The 24,814-nt window shown below is 40.0% G+C and overlaps 1 protein-coding gene across 3 annotated transcripts in view; it reads left to right on the top strand.

Moving 5' to 3' along the window:
- The window catches only part of LOC147045486 (connector enhancer of kinase suppressor of ras 3-like), a 34,395-nt gene extending 9,585 nt beyond the window's left edge, over nt 1-24,810 (top strand). The window contains exons 2-26 of one of the 3 annotated variants that reach the window (XM_085931107.1): nt 2,006-2,169; nt 4,281-4,483; nt 5,241-5,328; nt 7,469-7,510; nt 8,151-8,270; nt 8,362-8,421; nt 8,870-8,938; nt 9,037-9,183; nt 10,110-10,234; nt 10,608-10,795; nt 11,108-11,194; nt 11,833-12,086; nt 14,795-14,832; nt 17,269-17,311; nt 20,163-20,216; nt 21,002-21,041; nt 21,411-21,580; nt 21,891-21,964; nt 22,074-22,145; nt 22,245-22,309; nt 22,397-22,521; nt 22,596-22,665; nt 22,762-22,923; nt 23,053-23,243; nt 23,330-24,809. In XM_085931107.1, the coding sequence (XP_085787233.1) occupies nt 2,006-2,169; nt 4,281-4,483; nt 5,241-5,328; nt 7,469-7,510; nt 8,151-8,270; nt 8,362-8,421; nt 8,870-8,938; nt 9,037-9,183; nt 10,110-10,234; nt 10,608-10,795; nt 11,108-11,194; nt 11,833-12,086; nt 14,795-14,832; nt 17,269-17,311; nt 20,163-20,216; nt 21,002-21,041; nt 21,411-21,580; nt 21,891-21,964; nt 22,074-22,145; nt 22,245-22,309; nt 22,397-22,521; nt 22,596-22,665; nt 22,762-22,923; nt 23,053-23,243; nt 23,330-23,530 (2,852 nt within the window). In that variant the 3' untranslated portion in view covers nt 23,531-24,809. Of the gene's footprint in view, nt 1-2,005; nt 2,170-4,280; nt 4,484-5,240; nt 5,329-7,468; nt 7,511-8,150; nt 8,271-8,361; nt 8,422-8,869; nt 8,939-9,036; nt 9,184-10,109; nt 10,235-10,607; nt 10,796-11,107; nt 11,195-11,832; nt 12,087-14,794; nt 14,833-17,268; nt 17,312-20,162; nt 20,217-21,001; nt 21,042-21,410; nt 21,581-21,890; nt 21,965-22,073; nt 22,146-22,244; nt 22,310-22,396; nt 22,522-22,595; nt 22,924-23,052; nt 23,244-23,329 lie in introns of all 3 variants that reach the window. The other 2 variants (XM_085931106.1, XM_085931105.1) reach the window with 2 other exon arrangements.
- Nucleotides 24,811-24,814: the final 4 nt, after the last annotated feature.

Here is a 24,814-nt window from a genome sequence, read left to right as displayed (position 1 = left end):
CTTACTTCAAGACAATACGAGATTATCTTCTTTATTAGTAACTCCAATTGAATCAGAATTTGGTTGACAAATGTACAGGTTCCATTTTGGTCAATTTAATATTTCATGCAGATTCTTGGCGTGGTTCTTGACCCTGCCTGAGAACTAACTACTAAAAAAAGCCACACAATGTGACCCGTAACAAGTCTCATTGTTTGCTGACTTTCCTTGTGGCATTTTGTTTGATAGTAGACGGAAATGTGACATAATTCCCATTGACCTTGTTCAACCACGATTTGTTTTCATTTGCTCCCTGGTAGCTGGCTTAGTGTTTACATTTAGCGTGACTTTATGTTCTTATTCCTAGTTTGTTTTGTGTAACATAGTGTTTTTCCCTTCCAGCTGACCATTTAGAGGTTAAACCCAAACTTCCTTAATGCGGCGTTCAGGAATTTGCATGCCAAGGAATGAGAAACATCTCGTGATCCTAACCGGATTTGGCTGGGTGTGCAGAGTAATGGTTAACAAGCTCCGATTGGTTCACCTTTGATTCAGCTGAGATGACTTGAGCTCAGACTCGGACCATAACAAACCAATTTATTCGACCACCTGTCACAGTGCATCATGACTTGCTTCAATGCAGGCACTTTTAAGTTCTCTGAACTTTAAGAGTTTTAGTGTTTTCATAAGTCATGAGTATTTCAAACTGAATTCAGACTCAAATTTGAGTTGGCTCACTGGTCATCTGAGAAATTAATCATGCATGGAATCCAACCAGTGAAACTTACTTCCTTACATTTTATGCTGATATACATGAACCAATCATGTTCTTTGTCATTTTCAGTGTTGTTAAACAGGGGCAAACAAATCTGAGTTTGGAAAGTAGTCTAACAAATTTGTTTAGCAATTTACCTGTGTGGTTATTTTTCACTATTTAATAAATAGACACATTTTAGCTCAAGCAGAAAGCTAAAAAAAAACCAAAACACTTATCCTGACACAAGTATGTGAGAATCCGAGAATCCTGACTTCAAATTTTTTTTCGATGACCTTTTATGTCAGTGGGTCTATACTGCAGGCATATGAATTATTGAATATTTTATTTTACAATTAATCACATTTCAGCATTTAACATTCTTCTGCTGTCCTCTACTTCGCTACCCACATTTGACCCACACTGACTGTTAACGAGATATAAAATGTGATGCGCCTCGTTAGAAAAATGTCTCGGTGAGAAGAAGGTGGACCTAGTGGCCTGTCTCTCATAAATTCACGAGCTACATTTTATAAGGCCCCACTGATCTGCTGCCACCTTTTATGTTCTTAGGAAAAGAAAAAAGTCAAGTTCCTCGTGACTTGAATTTCAAGCTGGGCTACCAAATCCTGCCTTGTATTGAGGAATATCTCTGTGTGTGTGTATGTGTGTGTCGTGAGGTTGGACTTGTAACTGAGGGTGCCTCACAGCTGACGGGTCTTTTTCGAGAAACAGGGCACAGGGCCATGCATCTGCAGCTGCCCTCTCTCTGTACTCTCTTTCATTGGAAGAAAGATGGTGTTCTACAAACATGCACACAAGTAATCTGTGTGTTTTCATTTCTTGTCATATTGTATATGGCTCATGTTAAGCTACCGGAAGCAAACATTTAAATACAATTATTTATAGACGTTTGGATTTCTTAATGCAAGGATTGTTAGCTTGGCTGTTTAGTTGTGCAGTCAATGTATTATTTAAACTCGGCAGCAGGCGATTGGCACACAGATGGACACACGGACAAACTGTACACTTGCACAAATATAGCCGTCCATTGTTTAACCAGCCTAACTGACTTAGCGGTCGCAACTGTTTCTTTGTTTGCAGTGTGTTTATCTTTTGAAGTTATCTGTCCCCACCTGTTACTCACACCCTCACACAACCAGCTGCACACAAATCATATTTTACATGCAAATTAAAGTGGCAAATACTTCTGATCATATTTGCTACCATCAGAGCTAAATAAATATGCCGGTGTCTTTCATGTGCCTCCAGGTTTGGATGAAAGCTTACAGCAGTACGTGAGCAACTTCGAGAGGGAGAAAATCAGTGGAGAGCAGTTATTGAAGATCACGCATCAAGATTTGGAAGAACTCGGTGTGGCAAGAATTGGACATCAGGAACTGGTGTTGGAGGCTGTTGATCTTCTCTGTGCTTTGGTGAGTAGAACTCATTGGTAAGTGTATAGTTAAAATAAAAAAAAAAAAGAAGCACAAGTGGTCCATTTGTCCAACACACTCTGTTTGCTTTCTCCTCGTATACTGAATATGTTTCACGTCCTTGTGTGTATGCACTTAGGTGCTAGTTAGTATCAAAGCAGCTCTACAAACGGTCCAACTGAGCGTGGAAGTAACTTTTCCAGCAGATGGAATTGATTTGGAATTTTATCACTTCCTGTCCCATAAAAGTCTCAGATTGTGGTCCATTTGTTTTGAGCTATGTCGGCAGTTTCTCCCTTTATGCCCTTTTAAAATTGGTCTTTGCATTCTGATGTCGGGCTTGTAACATTTTTCCAGGAAACATAGCTTTATCACTTCTGTTCAAGGGGTCTTCTAGTTCTTTAAAACATAAAATCCTATTTCGTCTCAGACATTTTACACTATGGATGGGTCCTTATAGCCCAAACACATGGAAGAACTTATTTTTTGATCATTTAAGAGCTGCTCTGTTTTCTATGAGATGTGCTCACGCAGGTTCGCTTCCATGGACCAATCTATGTTATTGTAAAGTTAAGGTATTTAGTTCAAAGTTTTTCTCTCTTCTCATTCAAGTATTGCGCCGTTAGAGGTTTGTTTTTGAGAATGGGCTTTTGGTTATTCACGTGGGAGGAAATGTGGCCCCGATTCAATTAGCTGAAATTGAGGCAAGGTCATTGCTTCTAACAAGGCCACCAACATCTGGAGCACCCTCCCTCCAAGTTGTTCTGACACTTTTTTGTACGTTTCCTCTAATGCAGTGGACCCCTGCATACTTATGATTGAGTTCAATTTGGTCAACATTATCTATGGAGCAGAACATTGGTTGCGGGGGGGGGGGGGGGGGGCAACCTTAATCAGAATGATGGATGGGCCAACCTGCTACCCCCACAGCTGTCTCAGGAAACAGTGGTGCTCTTCCCCACAAGCTATCGGCCGGTCACTGCTGTCAAACGACAAACAAAGAACAGTCTATTTAATTTTACTGGACTTCTGTGGCCCTTGTTGCCTTTTGCAATGGCTGACTCCCAAAATGTTTACTAGTTCCTTCATCCCAGTGATGCATAAAAGACAAACTCATACATTAATAGAAATAAAACCATGCGATGAGCCACAGAAGCCCTCTTAATGTTTTTTATTTTTAATTATCAGTGGACGTGTTCGTTAGATCCCATATTCTATCTTATTTATGTAAAACACACAGTTTTTTGTCCAGTCTGGTAAAATCCTGTGGAACGGACAGGAAGTGTTGTGTTGTGATAGCTATCCCTCACTTCGAAGGAAATATTTATTTCAGTTTGTTTAGATAACTCCCACATCATTAGGTCAACATAAACATCAACTTCCGCATATAAGATCAACAAGAATGTCCAAATGGGCCATGCACACAAAAAAATAGCATATAAACATCACCGATTCATTTCAAAACCAATGGCTGATCATTGCTTATTTTTATTACATTTTTATTTTGTATTGCTTTTGTCAGATTCAAGTTATTTCCGTGACCACTGTGGATTTTCCTTTGATTAACAGAAGGGTACTTACCGTTCTGTCCAATTTTTGTGTGTGTGTATGTATGCTCTATTTTTGTATTTATTCCTACATTTTTTATTTATTTTTTAACATCCTTCCATATGACATTATAATATTTGACCACCAAACATTTACTAAATCATTTCAGTGCCAATCCAGCACCACGAGTCAGGCTTTCCACAGTGATTATGTCCCGAACAAAACTATCCCAGTAATTCCTTGAACACTGACATTAGTAAAAAGAATTGTGTTTCTAGGAGGGGGGAGGGGGAGTGAAATAAAAGCAGACACTAACTACTTGCAGATCTCCTTTATTGGCTTGACACGTGCTGCGTTTAGCCTTCTGGCACATCAGTCTGAACAACAGAGTTACTGGCAGTGTTACAACACCCCACAAGTGACTATATTGCTGGTGCTGTGCTTTAAAAATCTCGATATGTAGGTTCTTTTAATACAAGTAGTCATTTCTGAATTTCTAGAGTCGAAATATAAGCTTTCTATTAATGATGGGTTTGTCATTGTGTATATGTTCCCTGTTTTAGAACTGTGGGGTGGAGACTGACAACTTGAAGGCCCTAGTGGTGAGGATGAGAGCAGCCGCCAATAGTCTCCACATGGCCACATCTGATCGCAGAAAGAGTCCGGTGTACGATGCCAGTGCTTCACGCAAACCACCGAATGACTTTCTCACGTGTGTGGTGGAGCTCATTGGTGCTGCAAAGAGTCTTCTGGCTTGGCTTGACCGGTAAGTGTTTTCACACCATGCCGCTGAATATGGGCTCATACTCACACACAGGACAAGAATCGTTGGAATTTATCGTGCAACAGGTTAAAGGTTGCATCATTTTAATTTTTTTTTAAATCACTATTTAAATCAGTTCCCAGGTGACCTCAAAATAGGCTAAGAATTACATTCCTGGTTATTATGTAAAGTGCTAATTGCAATGTATAGAAACCAGCACATCACGAGTTGTTTGATTTCAATCCCGATGGTGTTGTAAGGTCGCTAGAAGCCCAATTCTTTCAATACAAGCAATCAAAAAAGTAAACTCTCATAATATGCCACCTGATGTAAAATGGAGGTATTGATAACCTCCAGTGAGCTACACAGAAAAAAAATAAAAGGCATGGTCGGATAAGCACAGAGCTTTATGACTGCCCCCATCAGCATCAACCAACATAGGTGACCTTTGACTTTACAAAAGTTCCCACGGATTCCCAAATCTCACGTCCCAAGTTCCCAGAGTGAGTGTGTGTGTGGTGGTGGGGACTCCATCTGGTATTTTCTTTCATTTTCATTTCCTGTGGGTGTAATTGTGTCCCTGCAAATTTGTCCACATGTTGTAAGGAAGTCACCAATTTAAATTGAATTTCAGTTCAAGTTTTTGATTGTTGCCAGTCACCCAAAATCTTGTACAATGTGCACCGTGTACCAAATTGCAGTATATCATTGCTACTCTTAAATTATTATTTTTTTTGCTCTTTTGTTTGTCTGCTGACAGGACGCCTCTCACAGGGATCAGTGACTTCACAGCCACCAAGAACAAGATTATTCAGCTTTGCCTGGAGCTCACCACCACCGTTCAACAGGTTTGCACACTTGTCAGCACAACAGCACGGTGCATAGCCAGCCGCTGAGAAAGCGACATGTACACAATAGTGGAAAACACTCAGCACCTTCCAGCCTGGGGGCACAGACATGCAGGATCAAGTGAAGGAGAGGAGCCTTATGGGAAATGTGGTCTGGCAGGCAAGACAGAAGCCCACCGCCCACAGTCTCAACAGATGATTGGAAACTTTGTGTTCTTTAAGGATTTGTTGGATTTTTTTTTTTACATGTTCATAACCAGACACACAGACAGTGTCTCTTAAGCCTAGTCTATATGTCTGTCTGTATGAAGGTATAGCGTCAAGGTGCATTTGAAAGTGGACGCTTAGACCTTAGGTGTCGTTTTTTAAGAGGCTTAACGTATCAAAATAAATTCCTTTCCCAGGGTGCACATTTCCCAGCTAGTGTTGGGTATTTCGGCACCTCTGCTGATTTACTGTTGCTGCGTCGTCATGGTCATCGAGGAGAAGTGGGGGCGGGGTACAATTCCCACACTGCCATGTGAATCGGAGAGATTATGGTGTAAGCACGGCAAATACAAATCGTAAGGGGCCACACTTTTTTTGTGCCAAGGGTGTGCCAAGGGTGTGGCAAGGGTGCATTTATTGAGGTTGTTCAAACTACATTACAACAAAAAGATTCCCATTTGAACGTGAAGCATTTTAAATTGAATAAAAAAAAAAACAAGGGCAATATTCTTTACTTGAGCTGTCATTTCCTCCTCTTAACAGTTTGACCCTTACTTCATTCAAGAGTTCTTTTATTTCTGAGAATGGCTTCTGAGAACTTACTGGAGCACTTTGTCTTTTGATTGCAGTGTCATAGATGTGATAAGAACCCCAAATCACGACAATTATGGAGGAAAAAAAACCTCGGAAACCTCATCTTGGCTATAGTATTCCTGATATATTAAGCACATGGTGTTTTGCTGATTGGAGGGACAATTGAGGCCATTCTGCTTCGAATCACTTTTTTAACGAACAACACAGGATATGGAATCAAAAGAAAGACAACGTTCTTGTTTTATTGAGTTTTTCATCAAGGTCCCGGCATCTGAAAGGTTGAATCCAAAAAATGTAATTGACACAATATGACTTAAGTGTTGTTATTTAGAACTGGTGTTAAGTCCCGACATATTCCCACAGCGTCCCACCACTCTGTATCCGCATCGTTGCTCAACCGTACAAATCTGTTCTGGTGACAGATCAAAGACCCAGAAGCCTGTAGACACAGTCATCTGATCCACTCTGACTATGGGGGTCAAGTCCAAAACCGCGAGGGATCACCACACTCACGGGATTGTCATTTTTCATTTATTGACTACAAGGGGCATAAATCTGGCGTTCATGAGGACATTTTAAAAGAATGATTTTGCTCTATTATCTTCACCATTTTTTATGTTGCAATTCATCATTTTTCTCCATTTTATTTTGCAAAGATTGATTCAGGTTAACATGGGTTCTTTGTTGTCAAGTTTAAATTGAAGCATTCCACCTGTGTTTTGATGTACGGCCTCCTTTGTGGTAGCCTTTTCCTGTACGAGCCAGTTTTGTAAACAAGCTGCCCCCACTCTTCACCCCACAGGAGGGTGGACCCCCTTCAACACAGTCCCTTTTCACCACCAGGGCTGACACAGTTGTCTAGGGAGGCTGTTGCCTCAGCTGTGTGCAGTCCAGCTGGGGTGAAAGCACGCTCTCGTGCGAACTCCAAGCTGACTTAGCAAAATATCTCTCTAAAATGACATTCACAGCTACTCCTGGTGAGCAAAAGGCTGAAGACTACTAGTTGAACATTTTCTTGAGGTGATTCAGATCAGCACATCGCCCCCCCCCCCCCCCCCTCTCCATGTTACCTGCACATTGTTCCCAAATGCGTCAGAATGCCGGTAATAGTTAAGTGAACCACAGTTCACTACAGTTATATAATTATAGCTCCTGTCAATTTTGGCAGGGGTGTAATTTTGATGTACGGGTTGCTGTTTATGTTTGGGAGTTCTCCATTTCGCTCCATTCTGACTATATTTTTTGACCAGCTCTTGTTATGACTGCTTCTCCTTCTACCCTGTCGTTTATTGCTCAAGATCCTAATCTGTCGTTGTTTTTTTTTTTGTATGTCTAACAGGACTGCTGTGTTTATGAGATGGAAGAAAAAATCCTGGAAGTAGTAAGTGTCCTGGATGTATCTTTCTTTCTCTTCTAATTTCAAATAAATAAAAGAAGGATGACGTTTTACTTAAAGAGATTGTTTGAATTAAAACTGTCTTGTTATGTTGACGTTGTATGGTATTATCTCAGCACTCTGTTCATTGTTCTGCATGGATAATGACGGGTTGCCAGTGGCGGGGGCGCCTCTTGCCAACAGGCCATCAATCAATTAAATGCTTCCTTTTGGAGACACTCTTTTGGCTTCCTGTATTTTATTGTCGCTCTTTCACACGAGCAAAGCGTCCAAAATATAGTCGAGATTTGCACGTTGTTTAAAAATACTGAATGAAGACACTAAACGCATGCAATCTCTTCACTGTCAAACGGGAAAAAACTCAACAATATGCGTGAGATTATTTTGAATTTATACTCATCTAGTGAAATTCTCAGATTAAACATGGATTTAATTTGGGATTTTTTTTTGGGAGGCATACACGGAGTCAAAAGCAGCTTTCATGGTGGCTTGATGGTAAATCAGCACATTAAAGGATAAAGGGGATTTAGTCACCTCTCCGTTTAAGACAGAACTCCCCAAAGTGGGACATCACCGTGTCCCGTGGCTTTGCACATCGAGATCATGTCATTTCTTTCTTTTCCAGTCAAAAATTTTGAACAACATCTGTGATCAGACTGTAAGAACCACCTCTGACCCCCTAATGAGCCAGTCCGCCTGCTTGGAGGAAGTCCAGCTGGCCAATATCAAACCGGGTGAAGGACTGGTAAGGATAGTTTCATCTGATCCTGGTATACAGAATGTCCCGATTTTATTCATCACAATAAAAAGCCTAATATTTTTCTGTTTCCTCCTAGGGAATGTATATTAAGTCGACATATGATGGCTTACATGTCATCACCGGAACCACGGAACATGTAGGTGTCACACTTTCTCTCTCCAGCTCCTTTCATTTCCATCTCCCACCTCTAGTATTAAAAGCATTCAACTCTTTTGAGTTTCTAACTGTTCCTGCTTATGACAATTAGTTTTTGCACAACTACAACCCCCCCCCCTCCCCTCTGAAAAAGTCACATGTTGAATGACAATGACACATTCAGGCAATGACTAATGCGCCAGTATCACTGGATCAGTTTGCCTGCGGCCCTTATTGTGAATCACGATCTGAATCATCGACAACATTCCTGTTTGTCGTGTGTTTTCTCACGATTTATTTGAACTGGATGTGATTGGTTAAAGGTAAAAATACCATTATATCGATAAAAACATCAAACATGATCTGAACTATTTTACTGGCCGATATTTCTGTGCAGCAGGAGAAAAAAAAAAAAAAAGTCATATACTAAATGATTTTTTATTTTTCAGTCCCCTGCTGACCTGACCAGGAAGATCCATGCTGGTGACGAAGTAATTCAAGTCAATCAACAGACAGTGGTAAGATTATTATTTGATTTTACAGAATTTAAGACAGCATTATTTCATATTATCCTTAAATGTTACTCAGACGGCGTATGTTTCTGTAACATTTGTAGGTTGGTTGGCAGCTGAAAAATCTGGTACTGAAACTAAGGGAGGATCCCAAAGGTGTGTTCCTCCTCTTAAAGAAGCGACCCACAGGAACAACGGGTTTTAACCCCACTCCTCTCAAGAATATGCGCTGGAAGCCTCCTGTACCTCAAGTAGGCTACAAGCACACTTCCTCCTACGCATGTCTAGTCATTATCTATCAATTATAAGCTTTTTACAGTCAGGAGTCCAAAGCAACAAGCCCAGACAAGTCTGAAGGAGGCTCTCGGAAAAGTTCAATGCTCCAGTTTTCCGCCATAAATGGCAGGAGATAAAAGCAGCCATGCTCTAGTGTAGGAGTCTGTTCAGATTGTATCTGGTTAATTAAAAACAAATGGCTGCAATGTTCCCATCAAAATAAAACAACACAAGAAAGCACACACAAATTCACAAACGTTGAGTGACAAGGTGCTTTCTCGGATTGCGCAGTTTCGTTTCGTCAGAGAATGAGATAAGCGTGTTTTGCACAAAAAGGCTTTCATCACAAAGACTGTAAACATGCCCGTAGCATCTTGTTTTACCAAGTCGTCAGGGATATCGGAATTGGTCATCTCAGTTTATGTTTGACTCCGACAAGAAAAGCAGAGACACGTCTTATGTATGGTTTTAGGTTCGAATGAATGTTTTGCAGTATTGTCGTGGAGCCACGTGGAGATTTAATGCAGTGTTTGTCAACCAGTGTGCTGTCGGGTGTGCCGTGGAATTATCCAATTTCACTTAATTGGTCTAAAAATGTTTTTTTTAAATGAATTAACCAGGATATCAGCTCTGTGTTCATCCAAACATGCACAAGTTTCACACTGAATGAGTCAAATATACTGAGATTGACATTTTGTACATGCAACTTTTCATATTGTAACAATGAAATCTTTCCCAAATATTATTGCACTTTAAGTGCACTTTTTATTTGAAAGAATATAAAAGATGATAAAATACATTTTTGAGTTGATTCCTATTTAAGACACTTTGATAAGAATGACTATATTGTTAATATACGTCGAAACAGATTAACGGACTATTTTTTTTTTGTCTTTTTCAGAACAATTCCTGTTCGTTCCGCACCCAGCCCCCCGGCAGCTCAGCTAATGGATCAACCAAAAAGGAGAAACCGGCGATCCTTGATTTTTACATCCCGCCTCCCCCTCAAATGCCGTACACGCCAAGGTGAAAGTTCTCATCACGGACGGTTGATTGATTTAACAAGTGGAGGTATTAAACAGATGCCACAAGATGGAAGTTAGTTCTTAGTAGCCTTCGTCCCAAAAAGTTACCGAGGCCTGACGTTCACTTCCCACAGAATATTCGACTTTTGTGCAGCCCACTCTTCTCCCACAACACCATCCTGATGCAATGACTCTTATCTTCCTCCCCCAGGGAGATGACGTGTTCCACATTTATTTCGATAATAGCGGGACATTTTTTTTTTTTTTTTTTTTTTACAATCACGTCTTTCCATATACAAATCATGCTTTTCTTTTGTGCTGTTCAAAATCAGATTCTGCTTTATTAAAAATACTATTTGTACTTGTGTTTGCAGAGAGGGAAGAACCGACGCATTTACTAGTTTTAGTAAAAGGCCAAACGGCTCAGAGTCACCCAACTTCTTTCTGGATCAGGAGAGTAGGAAACGCTGCACCATCGCAGATTATGACAAACTAGGTGTCGGCTGTCCAATCGATGCTAATGGGATTCAGCCCAGAATGAGGGAGCGCAAGCCTTCTCGTGGTTTGTACATTTTTAATCTATGCATTTTGTATACACTCCATGAAGCTGATGAGTGTGTGATGACATCATCCGGGCTGTTGAAGGAAATATATATCAGCTTTTTGTTCAGTTAATTAAACAATGAGTATTGTAAATTGTGAATAGCTTATCATGATTTCAGTATTCATACTTTTTGTGACATTTTAGTTTGGTGGTGTACCATGAGATATCGCTAATGTGAACTGGGGCATCTTAGCTCAATGATGGTTGGGACACATTGCATTTACAAATAATACAGTAGCTCATAAAATTTGTGATCCTCATGTGTTCTAGGTAAGCCTCGGCCTATCTCCATGCCTGTGGATACTTGTGTTGCAATTGTTGATCCCTTTGCTAAGCCATGGACACAGAACAGGAAAGGTATTAACAGCATTTCAATATTCTAACTTATGAGAAGCTGCTTTATTTCCTCATGTGTCAAGTCATCTCTGCTACAAGTAACACTGTTCATTTTAGTCTAAGTCTGCTTTATTGTCAATTTCTTCACGAGACACACAAAGAGATCGAAATTCCGTTTCCTACTATCCCACGGTGACAAGACAATATATATATATATATATATATATATATATAGATAGATAGATAGATAGATAGATAGATAGATAGATAGATAGATAGATAGATAGATAGATAGATAGATAGATAGATAGATAGATAGATAGATAGATAGATAGATTTGATTAGAATATTATATTATATTATTATATTATATAGGTCTATGGACAAACAAAACATTCAAGTAAACAACAAAAGTAAATTTTGCTATGATGCATATGTTTCCTTTTCAAAAGTTGCTTGTGGTAGTATTACGGCCATTTCCACAATAATTTTTTAGTCGTCATGAATTGATGACACACATATTACCATGCCGAAATGGTTTATGGGTTCAAACGGTATTATGGCAAGCGACAATGAACTGTACCACTAAATAGAAAAGTAGCTATGGATATTTTTCAGTAGTGAACAGCAAATATCAAGTAACGTGTCATTCTGCGAAGGTGATGACCTCCTGTTCAGATACCTGAGCAACGAGAGGATCCCCACCATAGCCGAGGAAGTGGCGTCGGCGTCTCCGCCCACCTACCTCCCGACCGGGGAGCATCGGCTAGTCAGAGTTGACCACATCCGAGGCAGCCGCTACTACTCCAACTCCGACCTCCATAACAGCGCCACCATCCCCTACCAGGAGGATGTCAAGAAAGCCTCCGTAGCTGGGGTGTCCAAGCGTACAACGGCCGAACGTTCGTTACTGGTCAGTTGGATCACGAGACTTAAACTTTTGACTCAATGATGATCCCCTTCCTGTTCGGGGGATTCTTGTTCCCTTTTTTCCTTACTCGGTGCCTTTGATTTTGAAAATCCTGCTGTTTTATTGGCCGCAGCTTGCGGCTCTCTTGCACTCTCTTGCCAACTCTCTTTCCCCTGATGTTGCCTACTACTACCAACTACTACTCATCCATCGACCCTTCTTTTGTAGTACCGGGGTCCGACATGAAGCCTTTTTTAAGTGGCGAAGGCCCGGTCTGACGCATCATATACTGTTTGTATGGAGGGGGACGATAAGGCACACTTAAAACCCTTTAATTTTCGAAAGAAAAATCAAGAGTGCGCCTTATGTCGAATTGAAATTGATATATTTTGACTCATTTGTTGAATAGTAAAAAGTATAAGTCAAGTATATGGTTATTTATTTTTGGGCACCAAATTCCTGCACCAATAACGTTTCCACAGACTAATTAAATGCAACGTCATTTCTTATCATGCTTCGAGTGACTCCCGCCTCTGATGACCATAGTCTGGCTATAAAGCTTCACTTTGTTTTGTCATTCTGTGGTCATCCTACCACTGGAATGAATGGCGAGCGGACTAGCTGATACTAGCGACATGAAGCTAAATCTGATTAATGGGCCATTAATAAGTCAAGCGTGTTCCAATTTTTAATTTTTTTTTTTCTTGTATCTTTACAACAATCTCCTCCAGCCGGGCTATGTCCCTGATAAGTCTTTTTTTGAGAAACCAAAAATACACTTTTGGGCCAAAAATCTTACTGGCCATCGGGCCACCATTATTGTCGAACCCTGAGTACTACCTGTACTTACCACATTACATCATCACCCATTCTAACCCCGACTACAGCAAAGTCTCATCTTGGCTTCACGATGACCGGATTGTTCAAGTTCGGATACGTTGCTGTCCGTGAATCACAATGTACATATTAATTTATGTCTCTTGCTTGGGATTACTTTGGTTATGTTCTTATTTTTGTTTTGCGTAAATTATAGAAAAAAAATACGGAAGTCCAAACAATTTTTTGTTAATGCAATAGTGCATGTATGTTTGTTCTTCGATGACTATTGTGATAGATTAGCTACTGTAAATCATTTTTCTCTGCCGATGGTTGCCTCTCTTAAGCTATGCATATTTTTACAATCGGTTTGTCACTTAAATTGATATTGCTGCATCGGTCGGTGAAAGGATGTTCTCATCGCTAGCGCAAATATTTGTGTTGGATTTTTAAGCTACACAGTGTGGTCCTTTCTATCCTGTTTCAGTTTACTTTGCAATTACCCAACTCAAGGGGCCTATACATGCGGTTTGACAACTGTAATAAACTAGGGTGTTACGTTGAATCAATGTTTTTTTTTATCCACACAGATTATCTTGTGCTATGACTATAGCTCACATCACAGTATTGTTTAAAACTAAATACGCTAAGAGAAAAGTTCCGTTATTGCGCGACATGCCTTTTTTGTACGTTTTGCATAGCCTTTTATTAAAAAGTGCAGTTTGTTTCAGTCATCTTTCGTATTGTCTTCATTTTACCATTTGAGTGTGATGTGACTACCATATTTTCCGGACTATAAGGCACACCGAACTATAAGGCGCACCTTCAATGAATGGCCCATTTTAAAACGTTGTCCTTATATAAGGCGCACCGGACTATAAGGCGCACCATTAATGCATCATGTCAGATTTTTAATCCAAATCAAATCATTCTCCATTTCATCTTTTTTATTTCAATTTCAGATGCAACAAATTACTTTATAATCACAAAATAATGATCCATATTCTTTTAGGTGCGCATTATAGTCCGAAAAATACGGTACTTCAAATCTAACTGAACTTCAACACATTTCTTTCATTTCTTCAAATCTCGTTTGACTTTGTGATCACACATTTTTTTTCTGATCAGCTTTTACCGGTGTCTGAAGTGTGATTTTCTCACTACACGTGAATGCAGCAGCAAATGACAGAGCCTTCTGCTTTTTTAACCTTCTATGAACTCCGCTCGTGTTTTTTAAGCATGTGGTGTAACATGATAGCTAACATCAAGGTAACCCCCTGTGTGTGTGGTGGGGTTTTGGGGGGTGGGGTGGGGGGGGGTCAGGTGATGATGCTTATGAATGCACTTTGACAAACCTTAAAACTCCAGCTGGTGGACCATATGGTCAAAGCAGGTTTACCATGACGAGCTCTTGTTTCTACATGTAGTATGTTGTCTTTTACATTTAAAAGGGAAGATAGGATTACAAGCCGTCTGGCAGCTTTTGCCCTTTTCCTCTGATCAAAATGAACCCTCACCACCTTTGCTCGGGGGTTCTGCTGCATGTTCTCTGCTGATCTTCTCTGTTTCTCTTTCCGTCTATCTGGCTCTTGCCCATGCTTGCAGCGCTAGTTTCCTGCGATCTTCACTAATTTGCACCTTCTGAAGCCCTGAGGTTTGCCTAAATAGCACCCACACTTCTTTTAACCCATCAAGTTTTCTAACCACTAACTCAATATGCTTGGACACATCACAAACGGTGTGAATCACATATAGATTTAATAAGAAAAAAAGATTCAAAAGTGTTTTATATTTATTAAATTACTCCATCAAATAATTTGAATTAAAGTGAACAGTGGTACACATCAATTTATTTCAAATGGAACATAAAGCGTGAACTTTTTTATGTATCGCAGGGACCCGACTGGCATCATAGCAGAGACTTCCTCAATCGGTGAGTGCCCACTCTTTTGCCCGCTTTTTTTTTTTCCACACATTAATGCCGCGTTGAGCTTATAAATCAAACTGTAAAAGTAAGAGTTGGGCAAGTCTCATTTCTCTTCATCATACTGGGTGGTAGACTGTGGAATTGTTTCAAAACCAACCACATGATGATCAGTGGGTGGGCTGCTTTTACCGCATGGGTTTTAGTCACGGACAGGTGGTGAGAGGTGTGGGGTGGCAAAACTGTCAGATCAAAGTTGGCATCTTTTGAGGTTTTGAAATTATAGCATATGAAGTCAGCAAATGAAAAACTAAAAGATCTTTAATGAATGTGATTTTACCCCTATAAAATAGTTTACCATTCCCTCCACTTGGGTCCCTTTGCCCCAACCTTCAATTGTTTTTTTTGGTTTTTTTGCACAACCCAGAAAGTTGGATTAAATTGACCCAAATAATGGATCATCAGATTTTTTTTTAACCTGTTTTTCGATTGTATGAATTAAATTTAAAGAGCATTCTACAAAGGCATGTACCGTATATCCGTAATTGCGTGCCGATTTTAGAATTTGCTTTACGGGCCCGAAACAGAGAATCATAAAGTAGTGTGGACTATCGGGAATTCTCCCGGTGTTCCAGATTAACCACTCCGGGCTAAGATGCCCACAATATTTATTGGCGTGTCTGTAGGTGGAAGCACAGCAGCCTTCTGTGACAGATGACAACATCTGAGGCTTGCTCCTTCCTCGAGATTTCATCATCCGTGACACCCGTGTCTCCTCTGCTCTTGGTCACAGAGCCCGATGAAGCGCATCTGCCCACTTTAATGCCACGATCGATGACTCAAGTCACCCTACCACCTACTTGCTTCTATTCTAGGTCCTAAAAACATCGCATCTTATTTATCGCCCGCTCAATCACACGCCTCGTATTTACAATAAATCGAGGGATGCGACGCTAATCGGGTGACTCATTACTGTGGGAGTGGGCTGGCATCTCGGAATACAGTGGGAGGTATTGGTTAAGGCCAGAGGATATGATTGACTCAGAAATTAATCAGCTGTCATGATCATTTTAATTTGGAAATGTGAAAAAATGAATGCGTTTTCCACATGACAGACACATTTAATGTGATCCTGCATTGGTTTCATTCTTATGTCACCTGTCAAAAGAACTTGGTTTCGCTCCACGAAGGACAAAAAGCAGACAAACACATCATCGACTAATTTAGCAATGAGCTTGAGTCCTTTCTTTGCCATGAATCTTAATTAGTTATGCATTTGACACATTTGGGATAACTGTTTGGCGAGGGCCATTTTCACTTCCCAGGGCGCAAAATAATTTTCACATAGGCAGCTTGGAGGATTTTTCGATGGAACTTGAGAGCCCATCCCCATTAAACACTTTTACGATAGAATTTTGATGCTTGGCCAATAATTGGCTGTACCTAATATTGTGGCTGGACATTGTCATCATTGCTCATGTGGGCATCAGTTTGTTGTATGGTTCGATGTGACGCCACGCCATCTGTTTTATTAGACCCCTCTTTCTATTATAGTTCTAAATATCAAATTGTGTTGTTGCCAACAGAATTAATTACTGTACATTTTAATTACTTTTTAGAGCAGCATTGTTAGTTTTTATTAGTTTTATTGCCCCACCCCCCTCCCAAATGCTTATTTTAGGTTTTATTAGATTTAACATTAGTTTTGATTTCTTCATAGAGTAGTTCTCAAGTGAAAGATTAAAAAAAAGGGTGAAAAAAAGAAAAGTATTGCTTAATAAAGCAAACTACGATTCTCAAACTACTTTACTGTTAGATATCTGTTGTTCTGGATGGTTGAGGAGTAATGGCAAAATAAAATAATTAAATAAACCCCAAAATCTCATGTATAAAATTAATTGAAAAATAAAAAAAAAATGAACATTTTCGCTGCAATTATAGTTGCTTTTAATTTGTTTTAAAAATGTTAAATGTAGTTTTGGTAATCATTTTGATTATTTCATGAATGAACCTTTTTTTTTCATATTTAGTTTTACTTTTTTTTTGTTTTACTTTCCTTTAACTATAATAACCTTGATGGGAAGAGGGAAAAGGGACTAAAACGCAGGAAAATAAGCTGACATTTTTGTTGCCTTAAATTGCAGGGTGAGGCCCGTCTCGGGTGCACTGAGTATTTTCAGCTTTGGGAAACCCATGTTTGCTGTGGCAATATTGCCAAATGCATTATCAAAACCACTGGCACCATCCTACCACATTCCAGTCATTAAACGATTTCCATGAAATCTGTCACCAGACTCAGTTCGTGCCAACTTGCAATAGATTGTGCGGTTATGAGAAAGTCACAATCACTACATGCTTATGTATAGTACTGAAGTATGACAGTTGAAGTTCAAATGTTTTCTCTTTGGTCCTCTCAATTCTAAATACTTCTTCTTGCTCTTGCAGGTATAATCAACCAGATATACGATCCTGGTCCTTCTCTCAAGCTGTAAGTACACTTCCTTTTTCAAACAAACACAAAGTCATGTTTTTTCTTGTGCACTAATTGTGGGTCTTCCCTGAAAATAAGGAAGACCTCTAATGGGTGATGGACACACGGACAAAATTGTTGGTACCTTTCTTTTAATGAAAGAAATAATAGTCGCAATTGTGCGCCTCTCAATTTTACGAAATGTTCTTCCAGCGCTCTTAAAATTGGGTGCGTGCACGCGTGTGTGTGTGTTTGTGTGTGTGTGTGAGAAGTCCACTTGAGTGCATGCAAATGTAGTATTTGTGGCTATACTAAGGGTCTTGCAACACAAGACCCCTTGTCGTGGCCATTGGAGCGCTACAAAGGAAGCCAAAGTGAGCAAACTAGATTGTGATATCATGACCAGGCCTGCACCCCTCCCCCGTTGCTCAAGAAGAATAGTCCCTCTGTTAGCCCTTCCTCTCACACACTCGGTTTTGGGTCAAGAAGGGTGCGGAGTGGTGTCGGGGGCGTGGGGTACATTAGATAAGTACCGTGACACTTCCCAGCATGAATCGTGATGGGAGATTGAGCGCTACAATGGTGTGACCAATTAGAATTCTCAGGAATCTTCTCAAAATTCACTTGCACACAAATGCTCCTTTAAATCACGATTAAGTTGTCCACTGTCATTTCAAAATAAAAATGAACAGATGGGAATGTGAATTATGTTTAAATGGAACGCTCGATTAATACAGAAATAAATGGGCGGTATGGATGGGACCACTGGAATTAGTAATGCACAGTGAGAAAAATGGGAAGCAAATAAAAGGTTCATCAAGCTCTATTTGTGTTGTCACAAGACGCCCGTTTAAGTTGAAATGAAGTCTAATTTGTGACTGTTACCTTTATCGCAGCAAAAACATTTAAAGTGCTGCACACAGTGACATGGATCATTGTTGCTTAAAAAGCAATAACTGGTTTGTGAAGTTAGGCAATGAGTGGATAACAAAACTGTTGTTTTGGGTCAACTATGGATTTAAGTGTGTGTGTTTCATTTGACTTTTACCTCTGTAGAACAGTAATATAAGTCAAATCAAATAAATTATAACTGTATCAAAATTATATTCCTGTGAGACGGATTTTAGGCCAATTCCTAAACCTAAATATAAACCTTTATTTTGAAATATCATTATTTTGACATTTCCGCCACGTTTGATTCGTTTTCCTGTTTGTTCCCTGTCTGAAGCGTTTTTACCTTACAGCGACACCAAGCGGCAAACAATCGCTGATTTTTATTTTTGAGAAAAGCAGTTTTGTCCTAATGTGGAGTCACAAGTTGAAGTTACTGTGTGAAAGTCAATTTTATTTCACAGTCTTGTACAAAACGCATTTGATTGACCATACTTTTCATTTTAGTTCGAAGTAATCAGGGTAAACCACCTGATAACAACAAGATCTTTGTAGCTTTTTGTTGCATGTCCGAAATGCTCGCTAAAGTTTGGTCAAACTTTGAGCACAGTTTTCGGACAACGCTGCAAACGTTGACAATGTGGTGGCAGGTACGATATGTTGGTAGTTTATTAACAATTGCACACATATTTTGACAGGTGGGATTACCTATTGTCAATGTATTAACAATTTATTGGGTAACCCCACTAGACGCTGCTCGACGCTAAATCCACAGAGACGTCAATTTAGTCACTTTCTATTTTCTACCATTTGCATTTATGCCGTAAAATCTGCAGTTTACGTTTAGTAGTCTGCACAGAAAAAGCACACCTGCGATTTGTTTCTGTCGCATTTAATGTTGCGGTTGTCGCCCATTGGCGGTTTAACTGGGCCATTACATCCGGAAAGGATGCGACAACTGCGACTGCTCTTGGGCAACATCCACTCAAGTTTGATTTATGCACAGTGGTGAAGTGCTTTAGAACAAGACGGTACTCATATTCGAATTATGAAGGACTTTTAAAAGGTATGAGTCATTTTGTTGTTGTCATTTTTATTCTTTGACAATATTGTAACATGTAATTCTGATATTTTTTGTGTGTGAAAAACGTTTGTACGGACAGTCTGATGTGTAATGATAATAATAGTGTGGGATGTTATCAATCTACTATATTAAACAAATGTAAATTTATTGCCTTTTAATGTTCTCACTGGAGAACGTCGTTATTTTTTTAGGATCTCTTGAAGTTGGCAAATTTAAAATAAGGAACTTAAGTTTGCTGAGGAAGTGAGTCAAGAGGGTGCTCAGATTTCTCAATGTGACACTCACCCATCATTGACGTTATCAATTGAGACGTACACTGTGCGTCTGACTTTCTTGCTAATACAGTCATCACTAATATTCAGCGGTGTAGTCTTGAAACAAAGCTAGAGGATACTAAGGAGCGTAAAGGTGCTTTGTGCATCACAAATTGCTGACAGTGCAACTTGAAAGCTGTGAGTCGAGTGCTGCGTTTGATTTATGTTTTTTCCTCAGATTTCATTCTTTCTTTGGTTGGTGTGATAAATTATGTATTACATCCATTGTAGAAAAGGTGATCATGTTCACTCTTTGTCTATTGTAATATTCAGGAACTGATCCAAAAGCTCCTGCTATGTTTTCATTTGGCTATTGGAAATTAGTCAACTTTGTAATGTTAAAAAAAAAAAAATGGATACTGTGCTGTTCATAGAGTCATTTGGCATTATGGTTTGAGGAAGGTCTAGGTTTTGCTCAGTGCTCTTGTTTTTTTACGCCAGTACTTTAAAATGTGTTTTTGCTTAGTGCTGTTGAATAACTGACTGCGTATTATTCAATGAGCCATAAGAATTGGAATTGTATTTTTTTTTTTTTCTTGCTGGTGATATGCTTTGTTTGCTTTTTTGTCTTTCTGACCAGGCTGCCTTCCCCATATCTGTTTCACCCTCCATGGCTGCTGACGATTACAACCCAGTAAGTTCTTTTTATTTTGTTTGTTTAGTTACATTTGTGTGGGTGCTTGCGGTGTCTTTTAGTTAACAAACTTTGCGGGACCCAAAATGACCTATTGATCACCAAGCAGGCCAACGGTTTTGTAGCAAAGGGCTACCTTTTGGAATTAATTCTCATATACTGACTTCTTTATAAATTACTTTTTAAATTTTAGTCTTATAATAAAGAGGTTAGAGAAAGCCTGGCAGACATTTATTTGTTTGGGTGTAACATTCCGAGTACAATTAAGGCTATATTGTAAAAAAGAAAACAATGCATCAATATGTATTTTATCTATTTATTAATTTCAACAATTTATGATGTGTGGGCAGTTTCTGAAGATAAGTGAAACCAAATTTAATCTAGATCCGATCGAAATAATTCAACAAACATGATATATCTTCAAGATTATGTTTAGAATGATTTCCTTTAATTTACCAAATAGTGTAGTCTCTAGTCTGTTCTATAAAATGTCCTGAAATATCATTATTCTAGGCTTTATTTGGAAATAGAGCCCATAGCTGAAGAAGACAGAAAGCTGGGGCACAGTTGAAGAACGTCATTATTTTTGCGTGTGTGCTTGCGTATGTATGAGAGAAGTAGAGGGAGGGAGAGAGTGAGTGCATGTGACATTTGCAGTGTGAAACAGGATGTTCCAGTCGGCTTCTTCTTCTTAGCTGCTTGGTTTTGGTTAGCCTGCTCTTAAATTCACCACTCAATCTCCCTCCTGTTTTTTTTTTGTTTTTTGTTTTTTTTTGCTCCAAAAGGTCTCCCTGCGCCACAAGTCCAAGAAGAAGAGCCGAACTGGTAGGTCGTCACCCTCCGGTTTCCTTCAATTTGTCAGCAGGGCCCTGGAACTGTAATTGTGTAAATGTAATAGTGGGCTAGTATGCACTTGCTTATTTACATACTTCAATTTCGGGTTTACCTCTTTGTAGCTAATGAGAGTTAATTTGAGAATCATGATCGTACCGAGATTCATATCTGAATAAGGTAGGCTAGTGTTATTGGCTTTTTAACATATAGGCGGAATTTTATTGTTTGCAACCTCAATTTAGGTCACTGGAAACAATTTGAGCTTTCATACATTGTATAACATCTCATTGTGGCTTTTGCACGTGTGTGTGTGTGTGTGTGTGTGTGTGTGTGTGTGTGTGTGTGTGCGTGTGCACACAGGCAATGGTGCGATGAGCAGGCGGCGGGTGTCAGTCAAAGAGCTGGGTCAGCCCGACCACGAGGGTTGGTTGTACAAGAAGAAAGAGAGCAAAGGCTTCCTGGGTATGAAATGGAAGAAGTTCTGGTTCGTCCTGAAGAAAACAGCGTTATATTGGTACACAAACCAGCTGGTGAGAATGCCGTTATCGTTTTACTGAAAGTGTGAAATCTATTTGACTTGGATGTCTAAATGCCGATCGAGCGACTCTGACAAATGTTGAGCCGCAAAGACTATTTGAAGAACAGTTCCACCACAGTCTGTCTTAAAAGTAAATCTTATAAGCCTGATGGAAAGGCCAGCGTGACTGACAGGTTTGGTTTGATGTGAAAGGTCACAGACACACTGAGGGAGGAAATAGAAGAAGTAACGGACGGCAGTGGGCTTTGTCAGGAAGTGGCTTAAAGTCATTTCACACTCACTCTTCAATGTTTGTGATGCAGGCGGAAAAAGCCGAGGGCTACATTGACCTCACCAACTTCATGATCGACCGAGCCATCGAGTGCAAGAAGAAACAGTAAGCATGAGCTTCGCAATGTCCCCCTACTAAGCTCTTCATTTTTGGACGTGAACATCATTGGAATCGGCGTTGGGTTCTCTTTCATGTCTTTCATTTTTGTCCGCAGTGCATTCAAAGCTTGCCACCCACAAGTTATGATGTTTTATTTTGCTGCTGAGAACCACGAAGAAATGAACATGTAAGTACAACAGTGTACCCACCGCATTGGAAAAGATGTTTCAAATGAAATGAAATGTTCAAATCCTTCCGAGCAAATCACCTTTTGCATGTGTTCCAGATGGCTGAACAAACTCGGGCTTGCCTCCATTCATTACGAGCCCACGGAACAAAACATAGCAGCTGGTGAGCTTCTGAAGAAAAACTCCCTTTTGTGTGATTTTGTCATTTCAACACGAGTTGGAAAGTGACATTACGCATGTGTGCTTTAAGAGTGTTACAGTGAGGCCAGTGACCATGAAGATGCAGAAACCACAGACATACCTCCACCGCCATACTATGAGCAGACCCAGCGGGACTCCGTGGCTCCGTCTGGTCCACCTGGTAGCACACATCAGGTCCGAGCCATGGCTCCGTCGAGTGTTTTGTAACAAATGTGTAATCAACCTCTCTGATCATCTCGGTCTCACAGGGCACTCTTCCTCCACCGTACACGCCGACGGTCCCGAGCGAAGGAAACGGCTCACATTCCTCGCCTCCCAGTACGATGACATCACACAGCTCGTCCGCCTCGTCTCTCTCCAAACAGCGCCAGTCCTGGTTGGACCTGGTGGCACAGATGTCTTCTGCTTCTTCAGGCGAAGCGCCGGCGGTGTGCTCGGTCCAGGTGCACTTGCATCAACACCCGCCCGAGGAGGACGAGGAGGAGGGGGAAAGTTCGGCTCCTTTGGAGTTGGCTGAAACAGGGTTCGCTGAGGAAGGCGCAGCAAACATGGAGGCTTCAGGTCTGGTGGACAAAGGTGAGACATTTTTAATGTGGCCGTCTTGGGTCACCAGTGATATAATTTACATTCTATTTGAATTACTGTCATGGTTGCTTAACATGTAGTCTGTGATGATACTAATCAGGATGTCGAATGTTGCTGCAGGTGATTACCGCAACACCGCCGATGAGATGGAGAAACTGTACATCCACCTGAAGGAGGCCAGCCTGTCCCCTATAGGAGACCGCAAACCATCCACCAAACGGGAATTCAGGGCATCCTTTGTTAAACGTTGCAAAAACCAAACCGTCAATAACAAACTGCATCTCGTCAGGACACTGAACAGCACCTTAAAGGTTTGTTTTTTTATGCTTTGATAAATTGTGGTTCACTGTTGGCGCCGATTTGCTGATTTTGAAGTGATTTTTCTTTTCCATCCCAGTCAAAACAGGCAGACCTACAGGCACTAGAGCAGGTGCTGTCAGACACTGAGCTGACTTCGGTCAGGTTCAGAGAATGGAAGGACGCCAACTGGCCTTTGGTGCAAGAGATCTGTGTCCCAAATGATCAACAGGTAGAGTCAGAAGCCTCCCAAGATGGCGCAACGGCCATTGCTGCTCCTGTAGCTGAGTCCAGTTTATAAAGACTCCCCCCTGTGTCCCGCTACTGACTTTTCTTACACACACCTGTACATACACACTGCTGTTAAATTTTAAAGTGGGACTACTGTGGACTTTTACAATCTTCAATGAAAACCTTTTATTTTTGATTCTTAAATAAAATCTGTACAGCCATTTTTTTTTTAACTAGCGGGTCACATTACAATGTGAAATGCATACTAGTATTACTTTTACCATTTGTAAAATTAGCATCCTTTGCAGGGTATTCCTTTTACTTTATTTTGCTGTTTGTGTTTGTGAAAGATGGAGTATGTCCCATTGCTCTCTACATGGAAACACTTGTTTTTGTTTTGTTGTAGGTTTGAGCTATTTAAATGGCGTCAGTACTGGATATAATGTACGTTATTCACTGCTTTCAGTTTCTTACGGGTGCCATGCACCTTCAATGCCTGTTACACCTTTTGAACAAACTTGAGAAGGAGCTCTCCTGAACTTTAGTCTGCAAGAACTGAGTAGTTATCATAAATCACGCGTTTTCACATTTGTTTGAATTTCTTTTCGATGTAAAGCTAAACATTTTGTTCTACCATCTCATTTAAAATGTGATTATGACTTATAAGTAAAAGGGCTCTTTTTAACTGCTGTAAATTAAACCAAACACAAAAATGTGTATTCAGTATTTCAATCTCCATGAAACACTGGCAGTGGGGAAACTTCTACCCTGTGAAGAATGACACCGGTGAATAGCAAAATCTAACCCCGAAGATGGATTAATGTGTCCCCAGATGTATTTTTGCCGCTGATTTTAAAAATCATGTCCCTTATTTTCTAACACATCAGGTTTTAGAGAGTTTCATATTTTGTTTAACCTATAAAATACTGCGCAATATGGATTTGACTGTGTTGTAGTCAAACGTTTCAGAAAAGAAATCCACTTTTTGCTAAACCTCCTTAATTAATCAATATTACTAAATATTTATTACTATGATGCATATTATATTATTATGACAACCTGATGTTTCAGAATCAGTGTTTAAAAAAAAAATCTAGAAAATGTTATTGAATCTCTGATTCAAAACAAAAAACACTTGTTCATCACTGTTCATCACGCTCAAAAAAGTAAAACAGATCAGAGTCCAAGTTGCAATCAAAAATGACAACCCCAACCTTGGTCCAACCCAATGTCATCTGCTGAGGCTCCTTAAAAATGGATGCGTGACGTATGCCAATGTATATTATGAAGCTCAACGTTGGTGAGCTTGTTTATATTTAGACCAATAAAACACGACTAAAGCATTTTCTACATT

The sequence above is a fragment of the Syngnathus leptorhynchus genome, chromosome 15 (assembly GCF_054491065.1).
Source record: "Syngnathus leptorhynchus isolate UIUO chromosome 15, UIUO_Slep, whole genome shotgun sequence".
NCBI classification, from domain to species: Eukaryota; Metazoa; Chordata; class Actinopteri; order Syngnathiformes; family Syngnathidae; genus Syngnathus; species Syngnathus leptorhynchus.
The sequence above is the reverse complement of the archived record's forward strand: the minus strand, read 5'-3'. Positions and strand labels throughout refer to the sequence as shown.